Raw genomic sequence first — 19,946 nt, forward strand, 5'->3', positions numbered from 1 at the left:
AAGCTCTTAATTCTTTCAACATTGTTTTCCTTTACATTATTGTGGTCATTGCATAAATTATTCTTCAAGTTCTACTTTCAATCTTCATAAGTTCATAAAAGACTCAGACTTCTTTGAATTTATCATGTTCATCATTTCTTCTAAAATAATAATATTTCATCACAGTCATATCTACAGTTTGTTTAATCATCCTTCATCTTTTGGATTCTCACTTAGTTTTTCTGTACAACAAAAAATGTTTCTATAAATATGTTTGTATTTGTGGCTCTTTCTCCTTTGTCTTTACCTCTCTGTGATATTTACCAAATAGTAGAATACTATTTGGTAAATAGTATTGGTACTTAGCCAGATCAAAGGGCATATATAGTTTAATGACCTTGGGGCATACTTTCAAATTGTTTTCTAGAAATTCCAAATTGGGTTAGCCCAGTTTGTAGCTTCACTAATTGTATATTAGTATGACTTCCCATGATTTTTCCAAAAACTGAATTTTTTCAGTTTTTACATTTTTGTCCATCTGATGATTGTAAGGTAAGACCTCAAGAGTTTTTTTAAATTTGTATTTTTCTCTTAATAATAGTTATTTAGGAAATTTTATTATGTTCTTGAAGCTCATTTTATTCTTAGAATTACAAAACTGAATTATAAAAACATGGTTATTAAAAAGCATTAAGATTATTTAATACAGGGGGCAGCTAGGTAGCACAGTGGATAAAGCACTGGCCCTGGAGTCAGGAGTACCTGAGTTCAAATCCAGTCTCAGACACTTAATAATTACCTAACTGTGTGGCCTTGGATAAGCCACTTAACCCCATTGCCAGGCAAAAAAACCCCAAAATGATTATTTAGTACAGCCTCGTTTTAAATACAAAGAAATAGAAGACTAGAAAAGTGATTGATCCAATGGACTCACTCATAATTATTGACTGAGTCTATCTGTAAATCTCATAACTCCTGGTCCAGTGCTCTTTCTATTTATCACAATGCTTGTTTTAGCCTACTAAATTTGAAAATCATTCTTCTTGATAGAGTGTATAGAAAAAATAGAATTCAGTAGTTATGCATTATTTAATCTCTTAATATTGTACCAAGCAATAGGTCTTCTCTTTCTCAGAACATAGCTTAAAAAACCTTTTTAAAAAAATCTTTTGAACTATTTAAGATTATTGTCGTATAAGTCTGATGATTTCATGGCATACATTGTAGTTATCTCACTTGGTAGGCTACAGAAGTTTTAAAATGGCATGCATTTGCTGCCCCTTCCTTTTTTTCCAACATGGCTAAAGAGACACATTTATTATCAGTATATGCATTCATTTATCTGCTGTCTATTACATTTTAGATATTTACAGATACTTTTGTTGAGGTTTTTAACTATATTTATTACCAAACTTCATATTTAAGCTGAAACTATCTCTAAAGTTAGCAGTGGTTGTTCAATTGGCACTCTGTTGTCCTTGATAATCTTTTCTTCTCTAGATTTGTGTGATGCTAATATCCCTTGAATCTCTTTGTACTCTGTGACTGCCCCTTTCTCCCACTGGATCTTTAATAAGGTTGTACCTTCTATTTACCAGTATTATCTCTAGAGATGATCCTCAGTTCTATTTATCACCAGTCTCTCTTACACTCTCTCTCTCAACATGCACACACATTCTCACTGATTCTGTTGTCAATTTCTCTTGATTTACCATTTTTGCATCTATTACATATGTCTTTGTCTCTCCACTGAAAGTACCAAGTTCATCATCTCATGCCCTTTCACTTTTTTCTTGTACTCAGCTGCCAAAGCTTTCTAAAGTAAAGGTATGACTATTTTATATAAACACTCAATTCAGTAAATTCCCATGACTGCCTATTACCTCTAGGACCAAATATAAAATCCCTTTTTTGACTTTTAAATACCCTTCTTATCTTTCAAGTCTTCTTATAACTTATTCCCCTCTGCATACTCTGTGATCTAGTGACACCAGCCTTATTTACCTGACTATATTTGCCTGACATTCTTATCTCCTGACTATACATTTTTACTTCCTGTCCCCATGCCTAGAATCTTTTTTCTCCAGGCTTCCCTGACTTCCTTTAAGTCTTAACTTAAATCCTGCCTTCTTCACTAAACCTTTCTAGGTCCTCCTTAAAGGTAATAACATCTTCCCACTGAAATTATCTCCAGTTTATCCTGTATTCTCTGTACAAAATTGTTTGCATGCTTTCTCTTCCCTTGGATTATGAGCTCCTTGATCAAAGCAATCTATAGCCATGTGAAAAATTGCTCTATATCATTACTTATTAGAGAAATGCAAATTAAAGCTTCTCTGAGATACCACCTCACACCTCTCAGACTGGCCAATATGACCAGAAAGGATAATGATCATTGTTGGAAGGGTTTCGGGAAATCTGGGACACTATTACATCGTTGATGGAGCTGTGAACTCATCCAACCTTTCTGGAGAGAAATTTGGAACTACACCCAAAGGGCAACAAAAATGAGCATATCCTTTGATCCAGCAATACCACTATTGGGTCCGTACCTTGAAGAGATGATGAAAGGGGGTAAAAACATCACTTGTACAAAAATATTCATATCAGCCCTGTTTGTGGTGGCAAAGAATTGGAAATTCAGTAAATGCCCTTCAATTGGGGAATGGCTTAGCAAACTGTGGTATATGTATGTCATGGAACACTACTGTTCTATTAGAAACCAGGAGGGACGGGATTTCAGGGAAACCTGGAGGGATTTGCATGAACTGATGCTGAGTGAGATGAGCAGAACCAGAAAAACATTGTACACCCTAACAGCAACATGGGGGTGATGTTCAACCTCGAAGGACTCGCTCATTCCATCAGTGCAACAATCAGGGACAATTCAGGGCTGTCTGCAATAGAGAATACCATCTGTATCCAGATAAAGAGCTGTGGAGTTTGAACAAAGTTCAAGGACTATTCCCTTTAATTTAGAAAAAAAACAGATATCTTATTGTCTGATCTTGCTGTCTCTTATACTTTTTTGTTTCTTCCTTAAGAATATGATTTCTCTCTCATCACACTCAATTTGGATCAATGTACAACATGGAAGCAAAGTAAAGACTGACATTGCTCTCCGTGGGGGGGGGGGGGGTAAGATTGGGGGGGAAAATTTTGAAACTCAAATAAAATCTTTAATAAAAAAAAGGGGGGGGGCGGCTAGGTGGTGCAGTGAATAGAGCACTGGCCTTGGAGTCAGGGGTACCTGGGTTCAAATCTGACCTCAGACACTTAATAATTACCTAGCCATGTGACCTTGGCCAAGCCACTTAAACCCATTGCCTTGAAAAAAAATATAAAAATAAAAATAAAAAAAAAGATTATGAGCTCCTTAAAGACACAGACATCTTTTGCCTTTGTCCATAATGTTTAGCACAGTGCCTATCACATGGTTGATTATTAATAAATGCTACTGGCTTAATTTTGTTTATTTTAATTCTAGGAGATGAATAAAGAATACTTTACTACAGAAGATCAAGTATATATAAACTAGTAGACATATTACTGGGGAAGCTTTTGTGAGCAAGAATTTTTGTAATGGTCTGAGGGAAGCATGATTTTAAGACATAGACCAAATAGTTTTACCCAGTTGCCATGGGTAAGAAAACAACAAATAACATTGAAAAGTCTCATTAAATAATTGCCAATCAGAATTTGACATAGGGCCTAGGAAAGGGACAATAAATGTTAACATGCCCATGGAAACAAATTAAACTCACCCACATCAAATTGTTCCTGCCTTATTTAAGAAAGAAACTCTTGCCTTCTCTCAATCCTTTTACCTATAACTTGGAAGAAGGAAAGAAGGCGCACTAGTAGAAATATCTTTTGGGATGGAATAGACAAATCTAGTGTTATGGAGATAGAATACAATGAATTCTCCAGTGAGGTGCTCTAGCTATGGAAGCTGGATGTTGCTTTAAAGACCCTCAACTTCTTTAAAAAAGAAAGAAAAGTACTGTGCTGCTAAATGTCTAACCCAATGTCTGAACTTAGAGCTCAATGGAAAAGGCTTAGTTTAGAGTTTCAGCTCTTTTTAGATGATTCTATATAAGGACTGTGTCGAAAGGACCTCTTAGGATCCTTTTGGCTTTATTAGACCATGATTCAGTACAGTATACATGACATTTAAAATAGCCATTCTTCTCTGCAAATGATAGGGGTTTTTGCAGTGGAACCAGAAGGCATTGCCTTGCTCTGTATCAGGGGTAGGAAATTTTTTTCTGCCAAGGGCCATACAAAATTATCAACTTAAAAACTAGATTGCTATATTTGGTCAAATATTTAATTAAGGGGCGGCTAGGTGGCACAGTGGATAAAGCACCAGCCCTGGAGTCTCAGTTCAAATCTGGTCTCAGACACTTAATAATTACCTAGCTGTGTGGCCTTGGGCAAGCCACTTAAGCCCATTTGCCTTGCAAATATATATATATATATATATATTTAATTAATTTCCCCCTTAAAAGCTCCCAGATTTATTGATTTTCAACTCCTGTCAGTGCCAAACCGAATTTTTTCTTGGGCCTTATATAAATCATAGACTGAACATTCCCTGGCTCTTATCTACATGAAGCTGGAACTTTTTGTAAGGTTTTGATGTCTACCCTGGGGCATTCTAAGTGCACCTGCACTTGAGCTAGAATGACATGTGGGCTTTTGTTTCCAGTAGAGAATGAGTAGTAGCTGACAAATATTTTTGAATGCCCACATAAAGTGTAGATAAGAAGATAAAGAAGTATAAGACATTCATTGTCTGTGCTCTTAAGGAGTTGAGTTTAGTTATTGAGAAAAGATAAATAAATGCATGTAAAATGAGATAAAAGACAATGCTTGGTGTGTTTCCCAAACTCATTTCCTTGTTTATCTTTTGAAGGATAAAATTATCATTAAATTCAGTCAGATGCTGTGTGCTGCCTTAACATGAAACATTGCTTTTTGAGACAACAGACGTAATTTCTGCTTTGCTTCTCGCTACTTGAGTAGCCATATTAATAAATACTAAAAATATGTAAAAATTATATGTCATATTTAAAACTATATTGTATTATCTACAACAGTATTCCATTATTGTATATAATGTTTATTAATTAATATGAATATAATTAATTTAACATAATTATATATAATAATACCTATTTATATAATATAATAAATAATTATAAATAATAATTTTTTTCAATTCAGTCAACTAGCTTTCTTAAGTGCCTACTATGTTCCAGTTGCCATCTAGACGCTAAGGTCACAAAGGCAAAAGCAAAACTCTACCTTTACAAATTGACATTCTAATGGGATAGACAACATATTCATATATTGGTAAATATAAAACACATACAAAACAGTTACAAAATAACCTGGGGAAAACAAAGTAACTGGAGTAGTAAAAATGGATTCCAAAAGTGGGACTGTAACTGAGTCCTGAAGGAGTCCAGGCACTCAAAAAGGTGAAGGCGAGGAAGGAGAATATGCCAGGCATGGGCAACAGTTAGTACAAAGATATGAAGGTGATGACAAGAGGGCAATATGTGAAGGAACAACAGGGAGGCCAGTTATTGAACAAAGTGTATAAAATGAAAGTGGATAATGAGGCAAGAAAGGTGTAGGATAAAACTAGATTATAAAGAGCTTTAATTTCAAACAGAATGTATATTTCATCCCAGAATTAATAGGGAGTCCCTGGATTTTTTGAATGGGAGATGATATAATCAGACCTGAAGATCACTTTGGTAGCTATGTGGAAACATTTAATTAAATATGATTTCCCTAGGCCTCTGTTTTCTAATCTGGAAATCATGGGATTCAACTAGATAACTTTTGAAGTGCTTTCTAACTTTAAAGTGTACTATCATTTTGTTAGCAAGTTATTTCACTTTTAAAGAAAATTTTTTTTTATAAATTTTGTTTTAATTTTCAGTGATAATATGCAAGAATTCAGATTTATGATCAAGAACAAAAAGAATGAAGAGACAAGCAAAATCAAGAACAAAACCACAAAAAACTATCAAACTCTTTCCATGTGAGGGATACTCAGGCATTTGTAAATAAAATAATTTGTTAAATACAATGATGCTGTTTGTTAACACTTAAATAGTAATTTGCATTAATAAATGTTTCACCATTATCAGTTATATCCTTAGACATTATCGTTAGAAACTTTAAAATCATTCTTTGATCATAATCTAATGTTATTTTCCTTTTCTCTTAATAGTATACAATGCTGTCAGGACAGGTTCCATTCCAGTCTCATGACAAGAGTTTAACATGTACCAGTGCAGTAGAAATCATGAAAAAAATTAAAAAAGGTGACTTCTCTTTTGAAGGAGAAGCCTGGAAAAATGTATCCCAGGAAGCCAAAGATTTGATTCAAGGTAAATAGATTTTGATTTTTGAATGTTCTATTGTTGTACCCAAAGAGTGAGATGGAGACCAGAATTTGATAAGGTTGGGGATCTTTATTCCTAGGGACTGTCTGGGGATTGAGTACCCAAATCAGACAGTACCTAAGTGTTCAGGGGATAGGGTTTTTATAGTGTTTGGGGGCGGGGGTACTGAGAGCAAGCAAGATACAAAAAAAGCAAAGACAGCAGTTAGATATATTATCTTGACATAGATAGATAGATAGATAGATAGATAGATAGATAGATAGATAGATAGATTGATTTAGATATAGATATAGATGTAAAGATAGGGTTCCATATAGATAGGGGTGAGAAAGGGGTCAGGGTCTTTGTGTAATGATTGAACATATTTTCTGAGGTGGAGGGAGTCAGGAATTTGCTATCTTATGGTTCCAGCCACATCTGGGGGGGAGGGGGAGGCAGTCCTGGAATTTAACAGATACAGCAAGACAATTAGGCTAACAAGGGTGCTTTTATGGTTTATCCATGGTATATGGTATATCCATGACCCCTTGTGTCCTATCAGACTATTTTCAGACCCAAAGGTGCCTAGCCAAAGTTATATTTCTAAGGAGTTTCTCAGGGCCCAGAAGGATGTCAGGAGACCCCTTTCTATACAGGAATACCACAAACATTGATATTGTACTTCATTCCCAATTTTTTTTCAAAATAACTCAAACCCTTGAGTTATCTTCATAACCTGGATAAACATGAACTACAAACATCTTTACAAAGGATCCAGGTATTATCATTACATCTCAATCCACCAGTCACTTTAAGTTGTACAGGCCAGCTACATCAGAGATAAGACTCTTCTTAGATAGGATATAAGCATACCACCCAATAGTCTTCTTCCTTTTCTTTCACTGGAGAACATCTGCACCCTGCCTCTCCTCCTTCTCATAGGCAGAAGGGCATAAGTAGGGGTGTCACACTTACATTATCAAGGAGAGGTTACAAAAACAGATCCCTTGACCATACAATGTATACATAGATAAGAAATGGTAGACATGAACTGATTTAGTGTCTCTCCTCTCTTCTCTTCTCTCCTGGAGACCTCCAATGTCCTTCTGCAGCTTCTGAATCTGTTCCAAAAAGTCCTCTCCAGCTCAGGTGACTAGTTGAGATCTTGTCTTCTGATAAAGAATCTGCTTAACATTTTACTTAAATCAAAACACATGTTTTCTTCACAAGACAATGAGATTTGGGGGCTTATTGCAATTTACATTTTGCCTTATTGCCATATTGATGCACATACTTAATTTTAACACAGTAAACTTTCATTAGTATTTTACTATATGAGCAAACTCCCAATGAGAATTGTCATACTGTCTTAAGCTTGTAACATTCAACAATAACCAGCATATGGTTTAAAAATAAAACAATCTTAGCCTTTGCTCTTATTATAATAATGTCTCAGGGTAGCTAGGTGGCGCAGTGGATTGAGCACTGGCCTTGGAGTCAGGAGTACCTAAGTTCAAATCTGGCCTCAGACATTTAATAATTACCTAGCCGTGTGGCCTTGGGCAAGCCACTTAACCCCATTGCTTTGAAAAATCTTAAAAAATAAAAAAAAAATAATGTCTCAAACATCATTAACCAAAATGAAATTTTTCAAAATATTCTCAAATGTATCATTGATTTTCCTCTTCCTGATATACTTATCTGACTCATATTCCTTTCCTTAAGCTAGGCCTTAAAACTGTAATTATCCTAAGAATTTCCCATTCTTCTTCTTACCTAAATATCCCTTCTAAAAATTAAAGAAACTTAATTCCTATCTTAACATGTAGTTGTTAGCAGGTGTTAGAACCACACACCTAACACACACCTAACCTATCTCTGGCTGTTAGATCCAATTCCCCTAAAATTTCTTTCTCTAGTTTGCTTAGTAACTAACTATAAAGATCCAGGACATTAAAGGGAAATTCCTTTATAGATATAAGTATTGCATGTCAGTGTCCAGACAGAGGTCATGTGGGTAAGTCAGATGTCTTAGACAACATTTATTCTTCCAGGTGAGATATTATCCAAATGTCATTTTGGGGAAATCAAGTCAAAGGGGTCCAACCTCAGCCATACTGAGAAGTTGCCCCTTTGGCTGCCCGTCCCAGTCACCTGACATCTTGGCTTCCTGAGTCTTTGCCTAAAACCTGGTATTCTAACTATGACTGGCCCTGCAGGCCTGTCTCCTACCTCTTACTAGAGACATCCCTTTGTCTGAAATCATATCTACTCTATCTGTATATAAAGATGGTATATCAGATTCCCCTTGGCTAGAGAAACCTCCTTCTACCCTGTTGTATCTTACCTCCTTTGTCCAGGAGATTGCACAGAGAAATATCAAATTATCTTGTGTTTATCTTTCCTATATTATATAGTGCTTTTACTTCAAAGCAAACAATCACTGCTTTGGAATATACATATATAGATCTAAAATATTCCCAATTCACACACATAGCTAGAAACTTCTATTCATAAACTTCTTTACCTACTATCCATCCTCAACATACAAATGGTTATTTTTCCCACTGCAATTCAGTTAAGTGACTTGTCCAAGGTCACACAGCTAAGCAATCACTTAAGTATCTGAAGCCTGACCTGAACCCAGGTCTCCTGACTCCGGGGCCGGTGCTCTATCCACTGAGCCACCTAGCCGCCCCCTAACATACAATTTACTTTTCAGAATTCTTTAAAACCATTAAAATTTATCTTAGGTAGTAGCCTTAAATTTCCAACATGCATTATTAATTTCTGTGAGTAACAGAGTAACACAAAAATTACTAGATTGTACAAAGCAATTCCTCCATTATTACATTATTCATGAACCCACATATGTCTATCCCAGAAAGGGTCATACTTTTTCATATTTTCCTTATTGTTCTTCAGAGCAATCACATTAATCCCAGGCTTTAACAATACAGTATTTAAAGAACATATTCACAGGTGGCTAGGTGGCGCAGTGGATTAAGCACCAGCCCTGGAGTCAGGAGGACCTGAGTTCAAATCCGGTCTCAGACACTTAATTATTACCTAGCTGTGTGGCCTTGGGCAAGCCACTTAACCCCATTTGCCTTGCAAAAACCTAAAAAAAAATCATTCACAATAGATAGCTAAATATTGCAAATATTACCTCTTTGCAGTTACAAAAGAATATCACGTAACCAATAAAAAAATCTTATTCATCAATGAGTTACCTTACAATAGGGCCCACAATTGCAATTTCTTCAGAGCCCCCATCAGCTGTCTGCAGTTACCAAGAAAGAAGTCCACATTCTTGACTTCTTTAAACTTGCATTTGTTTAGATACATTAAACATTAAGATTCTTATTTAAACATCTCATTTCCCTTAGAACAAAAGCAAAATGAATATCCCGGGGGGCGGCTAGGTGGTGCAGTGGATAAAGCACCGCCCCTGGAGTCAGGAGTACCTGGTTTCAAATCCAGTCTCAGACACTTAATAATTACCTAGCCGTGTGGCCTTGGGCAAGCCACTTAACCCCATTGCCTTGCAAAAAACCTAAAAAAAAAAAAATGAATATCCCATGTTCTTTACACTTTTATCTCTACCCAAATTCTCAGAATCCAGTCTCATACATATGACACATTTAAAACCCCAATGTAATTACGATTCAACTAACTTCCCAACAGCTTAGTGTGATAAAAACTTTAGAGTACCTTATACAGAGAATCCAGCACTCACATTTCAAAAGTTCTATACAAAATAAAAATACAATTGTTAGCATTATTAAACTTAACATTAAAATCAATTAGAGCTTTTCCCCCAAAAGACATCAGTAAACACCCGATAACCTAGGTATTTTTCTTCTTAGTAACCCAGTACCACTTTTCTTTAACCCAAAGGTGTTACAATAGTTTAAAATCCCAAACCACATAACTCCTTGCAAAAGTTACAATAGTGTTAAAATAGTTTAATCCCAAACTAATTTAACAGTCTAGGTTATTTAATTCCTCCCATTCTGTACAAACTTTGTCAGAATGTCACAACACTAGTATCCCTCTTTTAAAACCCAAAACTCTAGTTCAGAAACTTTAAAAACAATGAGAGTCATCACTCAGGCCACATGGCCAGCAGATATTCATTAAATGTGATTTCCTTTCAATAAAGGAATCTCTTAACCCCTAAATCTTAGATTTTTTTTTCTTTTTCCCAATCACACATCCCTCCTGTGGAGGGTTCTCTCCCTTTAAGGCTTAAATACTTGAGCTGCCCTGTCTCTCTGAGATAAGACATTTTCTGACAGTTCTCCACCATCCTCCTGCTACCCTCTTCTCCCCTTTTTATTCAGTGAAGGAATCTTCGAAGAGGGGAGTAGGCTGGTTCAGCAGGAAGGGGAGACAGGTCTAGGAATCTTCATTAACTTACCTGCTCTTGTATTCCCCCCTTTTGATCTAGCGAAGGAATCTTCCAAGGGGGAACAGATGGGAACTGGTGACAGGGGTGGGGAGATGGGATTTGGAAATTCAGGAACTGAGGGCTCTAAATTTAACAAAACAGTAATAAGTGTAACACATTAAGAACTAACTTTCACAAAATAATCTTTCCATTATTACATTTATACCTGGACCTACAGATCTAGAGCAAGGTTCCACACATCATTTAAAATTTTCAGGGAACCCACCCAGAGGGTCATGCTTTGATAATTTCCCTCATTAACAATCATTAATTCCAGTTTTGACATCATTACAGTAAAATAATTTATATTTTCAAAAGCACATCACATGTTTGACAACACCTTTCAGTCTTACTTATTGATAAGTCATCTAATTAGGGTTACTTAATTTTTAATTTCCTAATCATTTTCCAAAGCCCCTCACATTTATTCAATATCATTGAAAAGGGTATCTTGTAGTTAAGATATAATGTAAACATTAAATTCTTAACCTACATGAAGCAGAACATGCTGACATCTCATTCTCTTAAAGCAACACAAAACAACTGGTTCTCTTAAAGTTAACCTTATAATTATTTTTTACAAACAAACCTCTTCTGAATTTTTGCTTTATAACTTATTTTATCTCTTCTTTCATATACACTTCTATTTTCAAAGAAAATAAGATCCTCTATCAATGTTAGTTTTACACAATAATTTCAAAAGCCCAATGTACACTTATTACTATGACAGTGTTACAGTTATATGTATAATTTCCTCTTTTAACAGATAATAAATAAGCTACATTGATCTCACAAGTCAATATTCCCTTTCATAAACATGAGGTGAAAAACAAAGCCTTTCACAAATTTTCTGGGCCAAAAGGACCTTGAGAACTATAACCCGTTGGCAAGGTATTCTCTAGTTGTTTTTTCATAACAAAATCTTTACAAATGTGATAGGTGAAACTTCAATTCATTTGTTATTACGAAACAATTTTAAAATCTCAAAAAGTATAGTTTAAATTGTTCTTATACAAAGCTTACTAATTGTACACAGAATATTTCAATTGCATATATGTTTTCTTTATTCCCTAAAACTTTTAAAATACAAAGAATTAAGACCAGGGAGTTGCTAAAAAAAAATCCCGTTTTATGATTACAAAATTTTCTCCATACTTCTTTTAGATTCCAAAAGTCATATTCAAATTAGCCTTAAATCATTTTCTTTTCAAAAGCCTAAAAAAGTTTGTAAATTCTTTTTATCTTTATCAGTGCAATTCTAACTTCTCAATGCTCTCACTTATAAGAACTTTCTATTCTCACTGACAATATTTCTTAATATTAGAACATTCTATGTTCTGGGAATTGGAGATTCCCCACAATTTGAGATATCAAAGTGATATGTACTAATTCTTTACTTTTACTGTTTATCATTACTCACTCACTCCAGATTTTTCCCAAATACATGATCCACATTCCAATCAGTGTAAAATATTACCTTCCTCTTGTTTAGCTATTCTAAAGCTAACTCACAAATCTATCCTGACTCCCATGACTCTGGAGGGGCCATAAAACATCAGAATCCAAACTCAAACATAGTCTTTACAAACCCCTTAATTCAATTTACAGGTGTCTTTAGATTAGCACATTATAGGACCAATAATAACACAATAAAATTAACATTTGCCTAGCAATTGCTTTCATATCAAACTTTTCACTTTATGGGGTTTATTATTTTTCCAATCAATTCATTGCCAAACATTGCAAAAAGTACCAATTCAATGCAATTTTAAATCACCGCAACCTCATATATATACTTTTTTCTTTTCTTATAATGATTTGTATACCATTTTCCAAAGTTCCCAAAATCCATCTTTGGTGTACAAAGTCAACCCTGCTCAAACCTTCTGTCTATATACCTTTACCACTTTGCATACTTAACAAATGGTTCAAAAGAAACCCCAATTGTCTCTATGTCTGGATTTTGTTTCTAGTACTTTCAGAGTCTCTTAAACTATACAACTCACATTTTCCACCATTCCTTTTCATTAGCTCTTCTTGACTTTAACTCATACTATTCCGAACTAGACTCACAGAGCTTATACAGCTATATAAACTACAGATATGATTCCACTTTTCACAATGCATTTTCCATTCCAAAGTTTTAATATTTAACATTTCTTGATTACAACGGCTAAAATCCTGGAGAAGGCAGTCATTCAAAAATCCCTTAGCCTAATTAGAATATTCCCTGCCCCCCCTTCTTCAAATAGAGTAAACTGAATAACTTATAGAGAGAGACCATCCTAGATTCTTTTGGAGGGGGGGTCTTCTATTCTTCAACCCTTACATGTTCCATAATTTTCTGTAATAACTAACAATATCTAGGGACAGCTATGTGGCTCAATGGATAAAGCACCAGCCCTGGAGTCAGGAGTACCTGGGTTGAAATCTGGTCTCAGACACTTAACAATTACCTAGCTGTGTGGCCTTGGGCAAGCCACTTAACCCCATTTGCCTTGCAAAAACCTAAAAAAAAAAATATTAAAATAACTAACAATATCTGAATCTATATTGATAAACTCCTGAAGCTCTAAAGATGCCATATCATTCTGGAAAAAGACTATTTAGTTTCCCCTGTACAGGTATATCTTGGTAACCTCATTATACACTTTAGGATTGACATGACACTTGTCTTTCTGAAATTTATTTTCCCTATTTTCAAATTAAAATAGCATTCCTTTCTATGATTTCTTTGTTTAACATATTGGGTATTATTTGCTGTTTCATTAACTTCAAAAATAAGGTCCCTTTTAACACTTACTTTACTACTTCTTCCTGAAGTAACTTTCTCTCCTGTAAGGGGGAGGGAGGGGGAAACACTCTGGCAGCATAGAATCAAGGAGAACGGGAAAGAGAAGGGAACATAAATAAGGAATTGGGGGGCCCTTCTCATAATAGTAAAATAACAGGGTGAGTAATTTGGCCTCAGTCAGTTTAACACCAAAATCCATTCCTTTTTTAAATAAAAATTTTAAAAAAATCCTTCTTGGAAGAGCTCAGGAGACAACGCAAGGGTGAGGAGGGAGGGGATCATATTACCCACTGTAACACAGGCAGAAAGCAGGCATAAGGGGAGAGCCAGGAAAGGCATTATATACCTAAAAATCTAGGTGCCCGAAATAACAAAGAGCAACAATCTAAATGAGGCAACCCGAGGACAATTTTAGGGGAGCTTTTCTCCCCATCTAACAAATCAATAGAAGAACCCGAACACACAAGTAAATAGACAATCTAAACACATAAAGACAGATGAGGCGGAAGCACAGATCACACAAATGCGACAGAATTTTCCAAACTGACAATCTCAACACATATCCACAAACACAGGCCAATGGCAAATTCCTGACGTCTCAGGAATGCCGTGAGGGGAGATTTCAGTGTAGCATCCCACAATCTGCCTCCCAAAGGCCAACCAAATGTGGCCCCGCTATCACAAGGAGCACCCAAAAGAGGGGACCCGGACATCACGTCTGATACGGAATTCCCCTGCAACCAAAGTTCTAGACCAAGAACCAGAACAAGCTTACCTCCGGAGGTGTAACAGAATCTCCACTTAGGCCAAATGGGGGATGGCAGTCGAGGAGAGGTCCATACTAAGACTATGTCTACCTAGTCCTGGGTCCCTGGAACATCATCAGGGGCCGGCTTCCCTAGGAAAGGGCAAGACAGTCCGTTCAAACCTAAACTTGAGTTTCCTGTGGTCTCCTTTGGTGACATAAAACACCAAGATCTCGCTGGGGCCTCCAAATGTTGTATCCAAAGAATGAGACAGAGACCAGAATTTGATGAGGTTGGAGATCTTTATTCCCGGGGACTGTCTGGGTATTGAGTACCCAAATCAGACAGTACCTAAGTGTTCAGGGGATAGGGTTTTTATAGTGTTTGGGGGGGGGGGTACTGAGAGCAAGCAAGATACAAAAAAAAACAAAGACAGCAGTTAGATATATTATCATGACATATACATATGTAAAGATAGGGTTCCATATAGATAGGGGTGAGAAAGGGGTCAGGGTCTTTGTGTAATGATTAAACATATTTTCTGAGATGGAGGGAGTCAGGAATTTACTATCTTATGGTTCCAGCCGCATCTGGGGAAGGGGGAGGCAGTCCTGGAATTTAACAGATACAGCAAGACAATTAGGCTAACAAGGGTGCTTTTATGGTATATCCATGGTATATGGTATATCCATGACCCCTTGTGTCCTATCAGACTATTTTCAGACCCAAAGGTGCCTAGCCAAAGTTATATTTCTAAGGAATTTCTCAGGGCCCAGAATGATGTCAGGGACCCTTTCTATACAGGAATTTCACAAATATTGATATTGTACTTCACTATTAGGCTCAATGATTATATTTAAATTATAAATTATAAATGCCTGTGAATTTTTTTTGCTCTATCAATTCCCAAGATTTTATTCTCTTAGAGTTTACAGTGTGATCTTTTTGTTAAAAGTTATTATTCTAAGGGGCAGCTAGGTGGCACAGTGAATAGAGCAGTTGCCCTGGCATCAGGAGGACCTGAGTTCAAATGCAGCCTTAGACACTTAATAATTAGCTGTGTAACCATGGGCAAGACACTTAACCCCCCATTGCCTTGAAAAAAACCTAAAAAAAGGTAATTATTCTAGAAAAGAAGATCAGTGGAACTGGCAGCTAGGAAGAATCAGAAATAATCAAACTCCATTTGATGAGAGTTTCTGGGAAAAATTAGAAAAAAATTCTGGCATAAATTGCATATAGAAATAAAATAAACTCAAAATTCATATGTGAACTGAAATGTTAAGAATCTCACCAGTGTAACTTATAATTTATGCATGTGAATGAAAGTTAAAAAAAATTTCATAACATGTAATTGTAAAAATACAATAAAATATCAATTAAAAAATACCATAAAAAAAGAACCAGGTCAGGTGCTTCTAATAGCAGTGACTGTTGTGTGAATAATTAAGCAAACAAGAGATAAAAATAGTTAAAAAATATAAAATAGGTAATTTGGATTGGATTGAATTACAGTGCCTTTGTATGAATAAAATTAATGTAGCTAGGAGAAGGGAAGAAGTTGACTGCAGGAGAAAACTTAGCAGCAAAAATATTTGATAATAGTCTGATATCTAATAAATCATCTAGCAGAAATATATAAGCCATTCCCTGAGTAATAAGAGGTCAGAAGATATGAAAATTTTATTTATAATAAAAGAATTGCTAACTATTAACAGTCCTGTGAAAGGATACTACCAATCACTAATAAATGTAGAAATACAAATCAAAAACAAATTGTAAATTTCACCTCACTCCCAGCAAACAGGCAAAGGAGACAAAAGGTCAGAATAGTTATTGTTCAAGAAACCATAGACAGGGGCGGCTAGGTGGCGTAGTGGATAAAGCGCCAGCCTTGGAGTCAGGAGTACCTGGGTTCAAATCCGGTCTCAGACACTTAATAATTACCTAGCTGTGTGGCCTTGGGCAAGCCACTTAACCCTGTTTGCCTTGCAAAAACCTTAAAAAAAAAAACTATAGACAGAAACTGTTGGGGGGAGTTCTGAATTAGTGTGACTACTTTGGAAGTAAAGAAGAGTAGGAAGAAGCAGGACAATCCACCTCTTCACCTCTTTCTCACAACTACTTTGACAAAGAATGAAAAGGAGCATTAGATTGAGTGGTAATTAGGAAATTCATAGAGTAACCTCAGAGATCTTTTTTCCAAGCAAAATTTAACCCACAGACAGGTAATTAGGGCAGGGAATACAAACCAAGGGTGCATATATAACTCCATTGTTACAATTCCAAAACAACAACCAATAGGCAAAGGGCTGAACAGATATTAATTATGGTCACCCCTACCTAGTTTCTGAGTTTAATTTGGGATTGGGGTGGACTCAGTTAAAAAAAAAAAAGAGCATAGACTTACCCTATGAATGGATTTTAGAAGACATTGCGTTTTTGCCTCATTCTTTATCAGTTAACTGGAAGAGCAGTAGAGCTGTTGCCTAACCCCTGATCCACAGTTCCTGTCTTGGTTACCGGCCTATGGACTGAATTGACTCTTGGAATTTCAAATTGCATGCCATTTAACCTAACTATATTAGTCTACACTTAGTAGGACAAATACCCAAAAAATATCAAAGAAAGAGGATGAGGACACATTTGGGGTTTTGGCGGGGGGAGGGCTTGTTATTTTTTGAGGTTGAATTTGAACTCAAGTCTTCCTGATTTCAAGGCTGGTGCTCTATCCTCCCCTTTACTTAGATGCCCCAAGGACACATTTGTGCAAAAATATTTTTCTTTCTGTAGTAACAAAAAATTGGAAGCATAATGAATGTTTGTCCAGGGAGTGACTGAACCAGTTACATCATATATATTATAAATAATCCTGAAAGGGATGGGTTCAGAGGACCCTGAAAGGCTTCTATTGATTCAGAGTGAAGGAGAACCAGGAAAAGAATTTCTGCAATAATATCATTATAAATATAGATTTGTAAGATTTAAGAACTCTGATAAGTGCAATGACCAACCAGGATTCCCAGGGACCAATGATGAAGCATTTTATCTCCTTTCTGACAGAGAACTAATGCCCAAGGCCACACAGGTAGGTAATTATTAAGTGTCTGAGACCGGATTTGAACCCAGGTACTCCTGACTCCAAGGCTGGTGCTTTATCCACTACGCCAGAATGAGACATAAATTTTTAAAGATACTTATGATGGTAATTTGAATATGTATTTGTTTCATTTTGTTTTGTTTTCCAATATGAGAGGGCAAAAAAATAAAGACTTGTTAATTTAAAAGAAAACAATTTTTAAAAGAACTTCAGAATTATGAAAGTTACTGAGACGTCTATTCCCTTTAAGAAATGATTACAATGATAGAGACAGTAATAGATGCAAAATGCAGTAAGGAGAACTAGAAAAACAATATCCTCAAAGACTACAATGTGAATGGGAAAAAGAATAATGAAATGATTAAAACTGAATACAGTAAAATTATAGTTACGAAGTTTGACCCTCAAGAAGAATTGCAAAAATATATTCCTCCCATCTTTATAGAAGTAAGGGAATATGGGTATGGAATAACACTTTTTTTCTGAATATATTCAGAAGTTAATGTGATATAAAACCAAAAGATAGTTTAAAATTGTTTTGGTGATTTTATGATAGTTGAAAATTCTTTTGGTCTCTGTATTTTCCTAATTAACTTAACATCATTTAGTATACAAAGGATTAATTTCAAAATTTGATGTTCAAACAAAGAGGTTTGAAGACTTGTAGATTGCATTATATTACATATCACTCAGATTTCTATCATCTTAATATTTACAAATTTCAAATGTCTTAGGAGTCTTCTTTAATACTAAATCTTTGGGTTTTTTATTTTGCTTATCAGCCCAACTACACTGTAAGCTGTTTGAGTATAGAAATCTTTTTTTACCTTTGTATCTCTTATAGAACTGAGTACAGTACTTGCACCAAGTCACCATTCTCTTTGTTGAATTGTATAAAATAAAAATACCTTCTATGTTTCTATCAGGACTTCTTACTGTGGATCCCAATAAGAGACTTAAAATGTCTGGCTTGAGGTACAACGAATGGCTTCAGGATGGCAGTCAGCTATCTTCAAACCCACTGATGACTCCAGATATACTTGGGTCTTCAGGAGCTGCTGTGCATACTTGTGTAAAAGCAACCTTTCATGTAAGGGAAAATATTCTTTGGAGACAAAGTAAACTTTGGAATAAGATTAAGAACTGATTTTACTTTTAATGTTATCAGTGTAATTTTCTCAAATATGCATTTTTAGATAGGATGTCTTATTTTTAAAATATTGGATAGCAGCTAAAATGTGTGTGGTAGGTTCAATATATGCTAACATTTTTAGAAAATATGTTTAATGGATCAGATTCACTTCTGGTTCTTCATAGTTTTTTATTTGAACATCAAAAGGAATTTCAAAATTTGTTTGATAATTTTAAGTAGCAAATTTAAACTGTTTATAGTATAACTTGCCACAATGGAAAAAATTCCAGGTTGTTTCCTTTAAAAAATAAAATAAAATTTGTGTTGAAACCACATAATCTCTACTAAAATAAAGCCATTCCTTCAATAAGTAGTCATTATATATATGTAACATTCTGCGAAGTGCCAACATGAATAGAAAAAAAATAGAAACTCTAGTATCCACCCTGAACTAGTATACTGTCTAGTTGAGGAGGTAAGATGTACTGTGGGTGTGTCTATGGTTCTGATTTGTGTGTGTGTGTGTGTGTGTGTGTGTGTGTGTGTGTGTGTGTGTGTGTTTACTGTAGTTGGTGCCCTGGGTGGAATATTGGACCTGGAATCAGGAAGACCTGAGTTCAGATGTAGCCACAGAGATCACACATAGTAGCTGTATGATTCTGGGCAAGACATTTACTCTTTTGCTTGTCTCAGTTCCCTCATCTGTAAAATTGAGATTATATCACCTATCTCACAGGATTGTTGTAAACTGAAAATTAGATACTATTTTAAAAATGCTTATCACAGTGCTGGGCCCATAGTAAACATTATATAATTGTTTTGTGTCATTATTTTTGTTGCTATTAGCAAAGAAGGTCTGAACCCTTATATATAATTTCTATAATGTCTGTATTTCAGGAAAAATCAGTATGGTATAGGAATAGTCAAGAACATATAGAATCTAAAAAGGTTCTCTAAGAAAGGAAGAGGACAATGTTTCCTTTGAGACTTGAAGAGAAGAATAAGAGAATAAAGGTCATGATACTGAAGAAAAGAGATATGCTACTAGGAGAGCTTTATGTAGGTGACCTAGATCTTCCAGTGATGTACAGAATTCACAGACATAATAACTGCAGAATAGGGATGGGAGTGGGAGGATAGCCAGGTGTCACAGTGGCTAGAGCACTGGGCTTCCTATACTTCCTAGCTGTGTGACCCTGAGCACTTATCCCTGTTTGCCTCAGTTTCCTCATCTGTAAAATGAGCTGGAGAAGGAAATGGCAAACCACTCCAGTCTCTGCCAAGGAAACCAAATGAGAACATAAAAAAAAGTCAGACACGACTGAAAACAGCTGCACA

General features: G+C 35.5%; 1 protein-coding gene across 4 annotated transcripts in view; it reads left to right on the forward strand.

Moving 5' to 3' along the window:
- RPS6KA5 (ribosomal protein S6 kinase A5) overlaps positions 1–19,946 on the forward strand; it is a 238,733-nt gene that overhangs the window by 209,129 nt on the left and 9,658 nt on the right. For 3 of the 4 annotated variants that reach the window (XM_074235503.1, XM_074235501.1, XM_074235505.1), the window contains 2 exons: positions 6,230–6,389; positions 18,403–18,566. In XM_074235503.1, the coding sequence (XP_074091604.1) occupies positions 6,230–6,389; positions 18,403–18,566 (324 nt within the window). Of the gene's footprint in view, positions 1–5,935; positions 6,037–6,229; positions 6,390–18,402; positions 18,567–19,946 lie in introns of those variants that run through there. The other variant, XM_074235504.1, reaches the window with a different exon arrangement.

Source organism: Macrotis lagotis, chromosome 4 (assembly GCF_037893015.1).
Source record: "Macrotis lagotis isolate mMagLag1 chromosome 4, bilby.v1.9.chrom.fasta, whole genome shotgun sequence".
Lineage (NCBI taxonomy): Eukaryota > Metazoa > Chordata > Mammalia > Peramelemorphia > Peramelidae > Macrotis > Macrotis lagotis.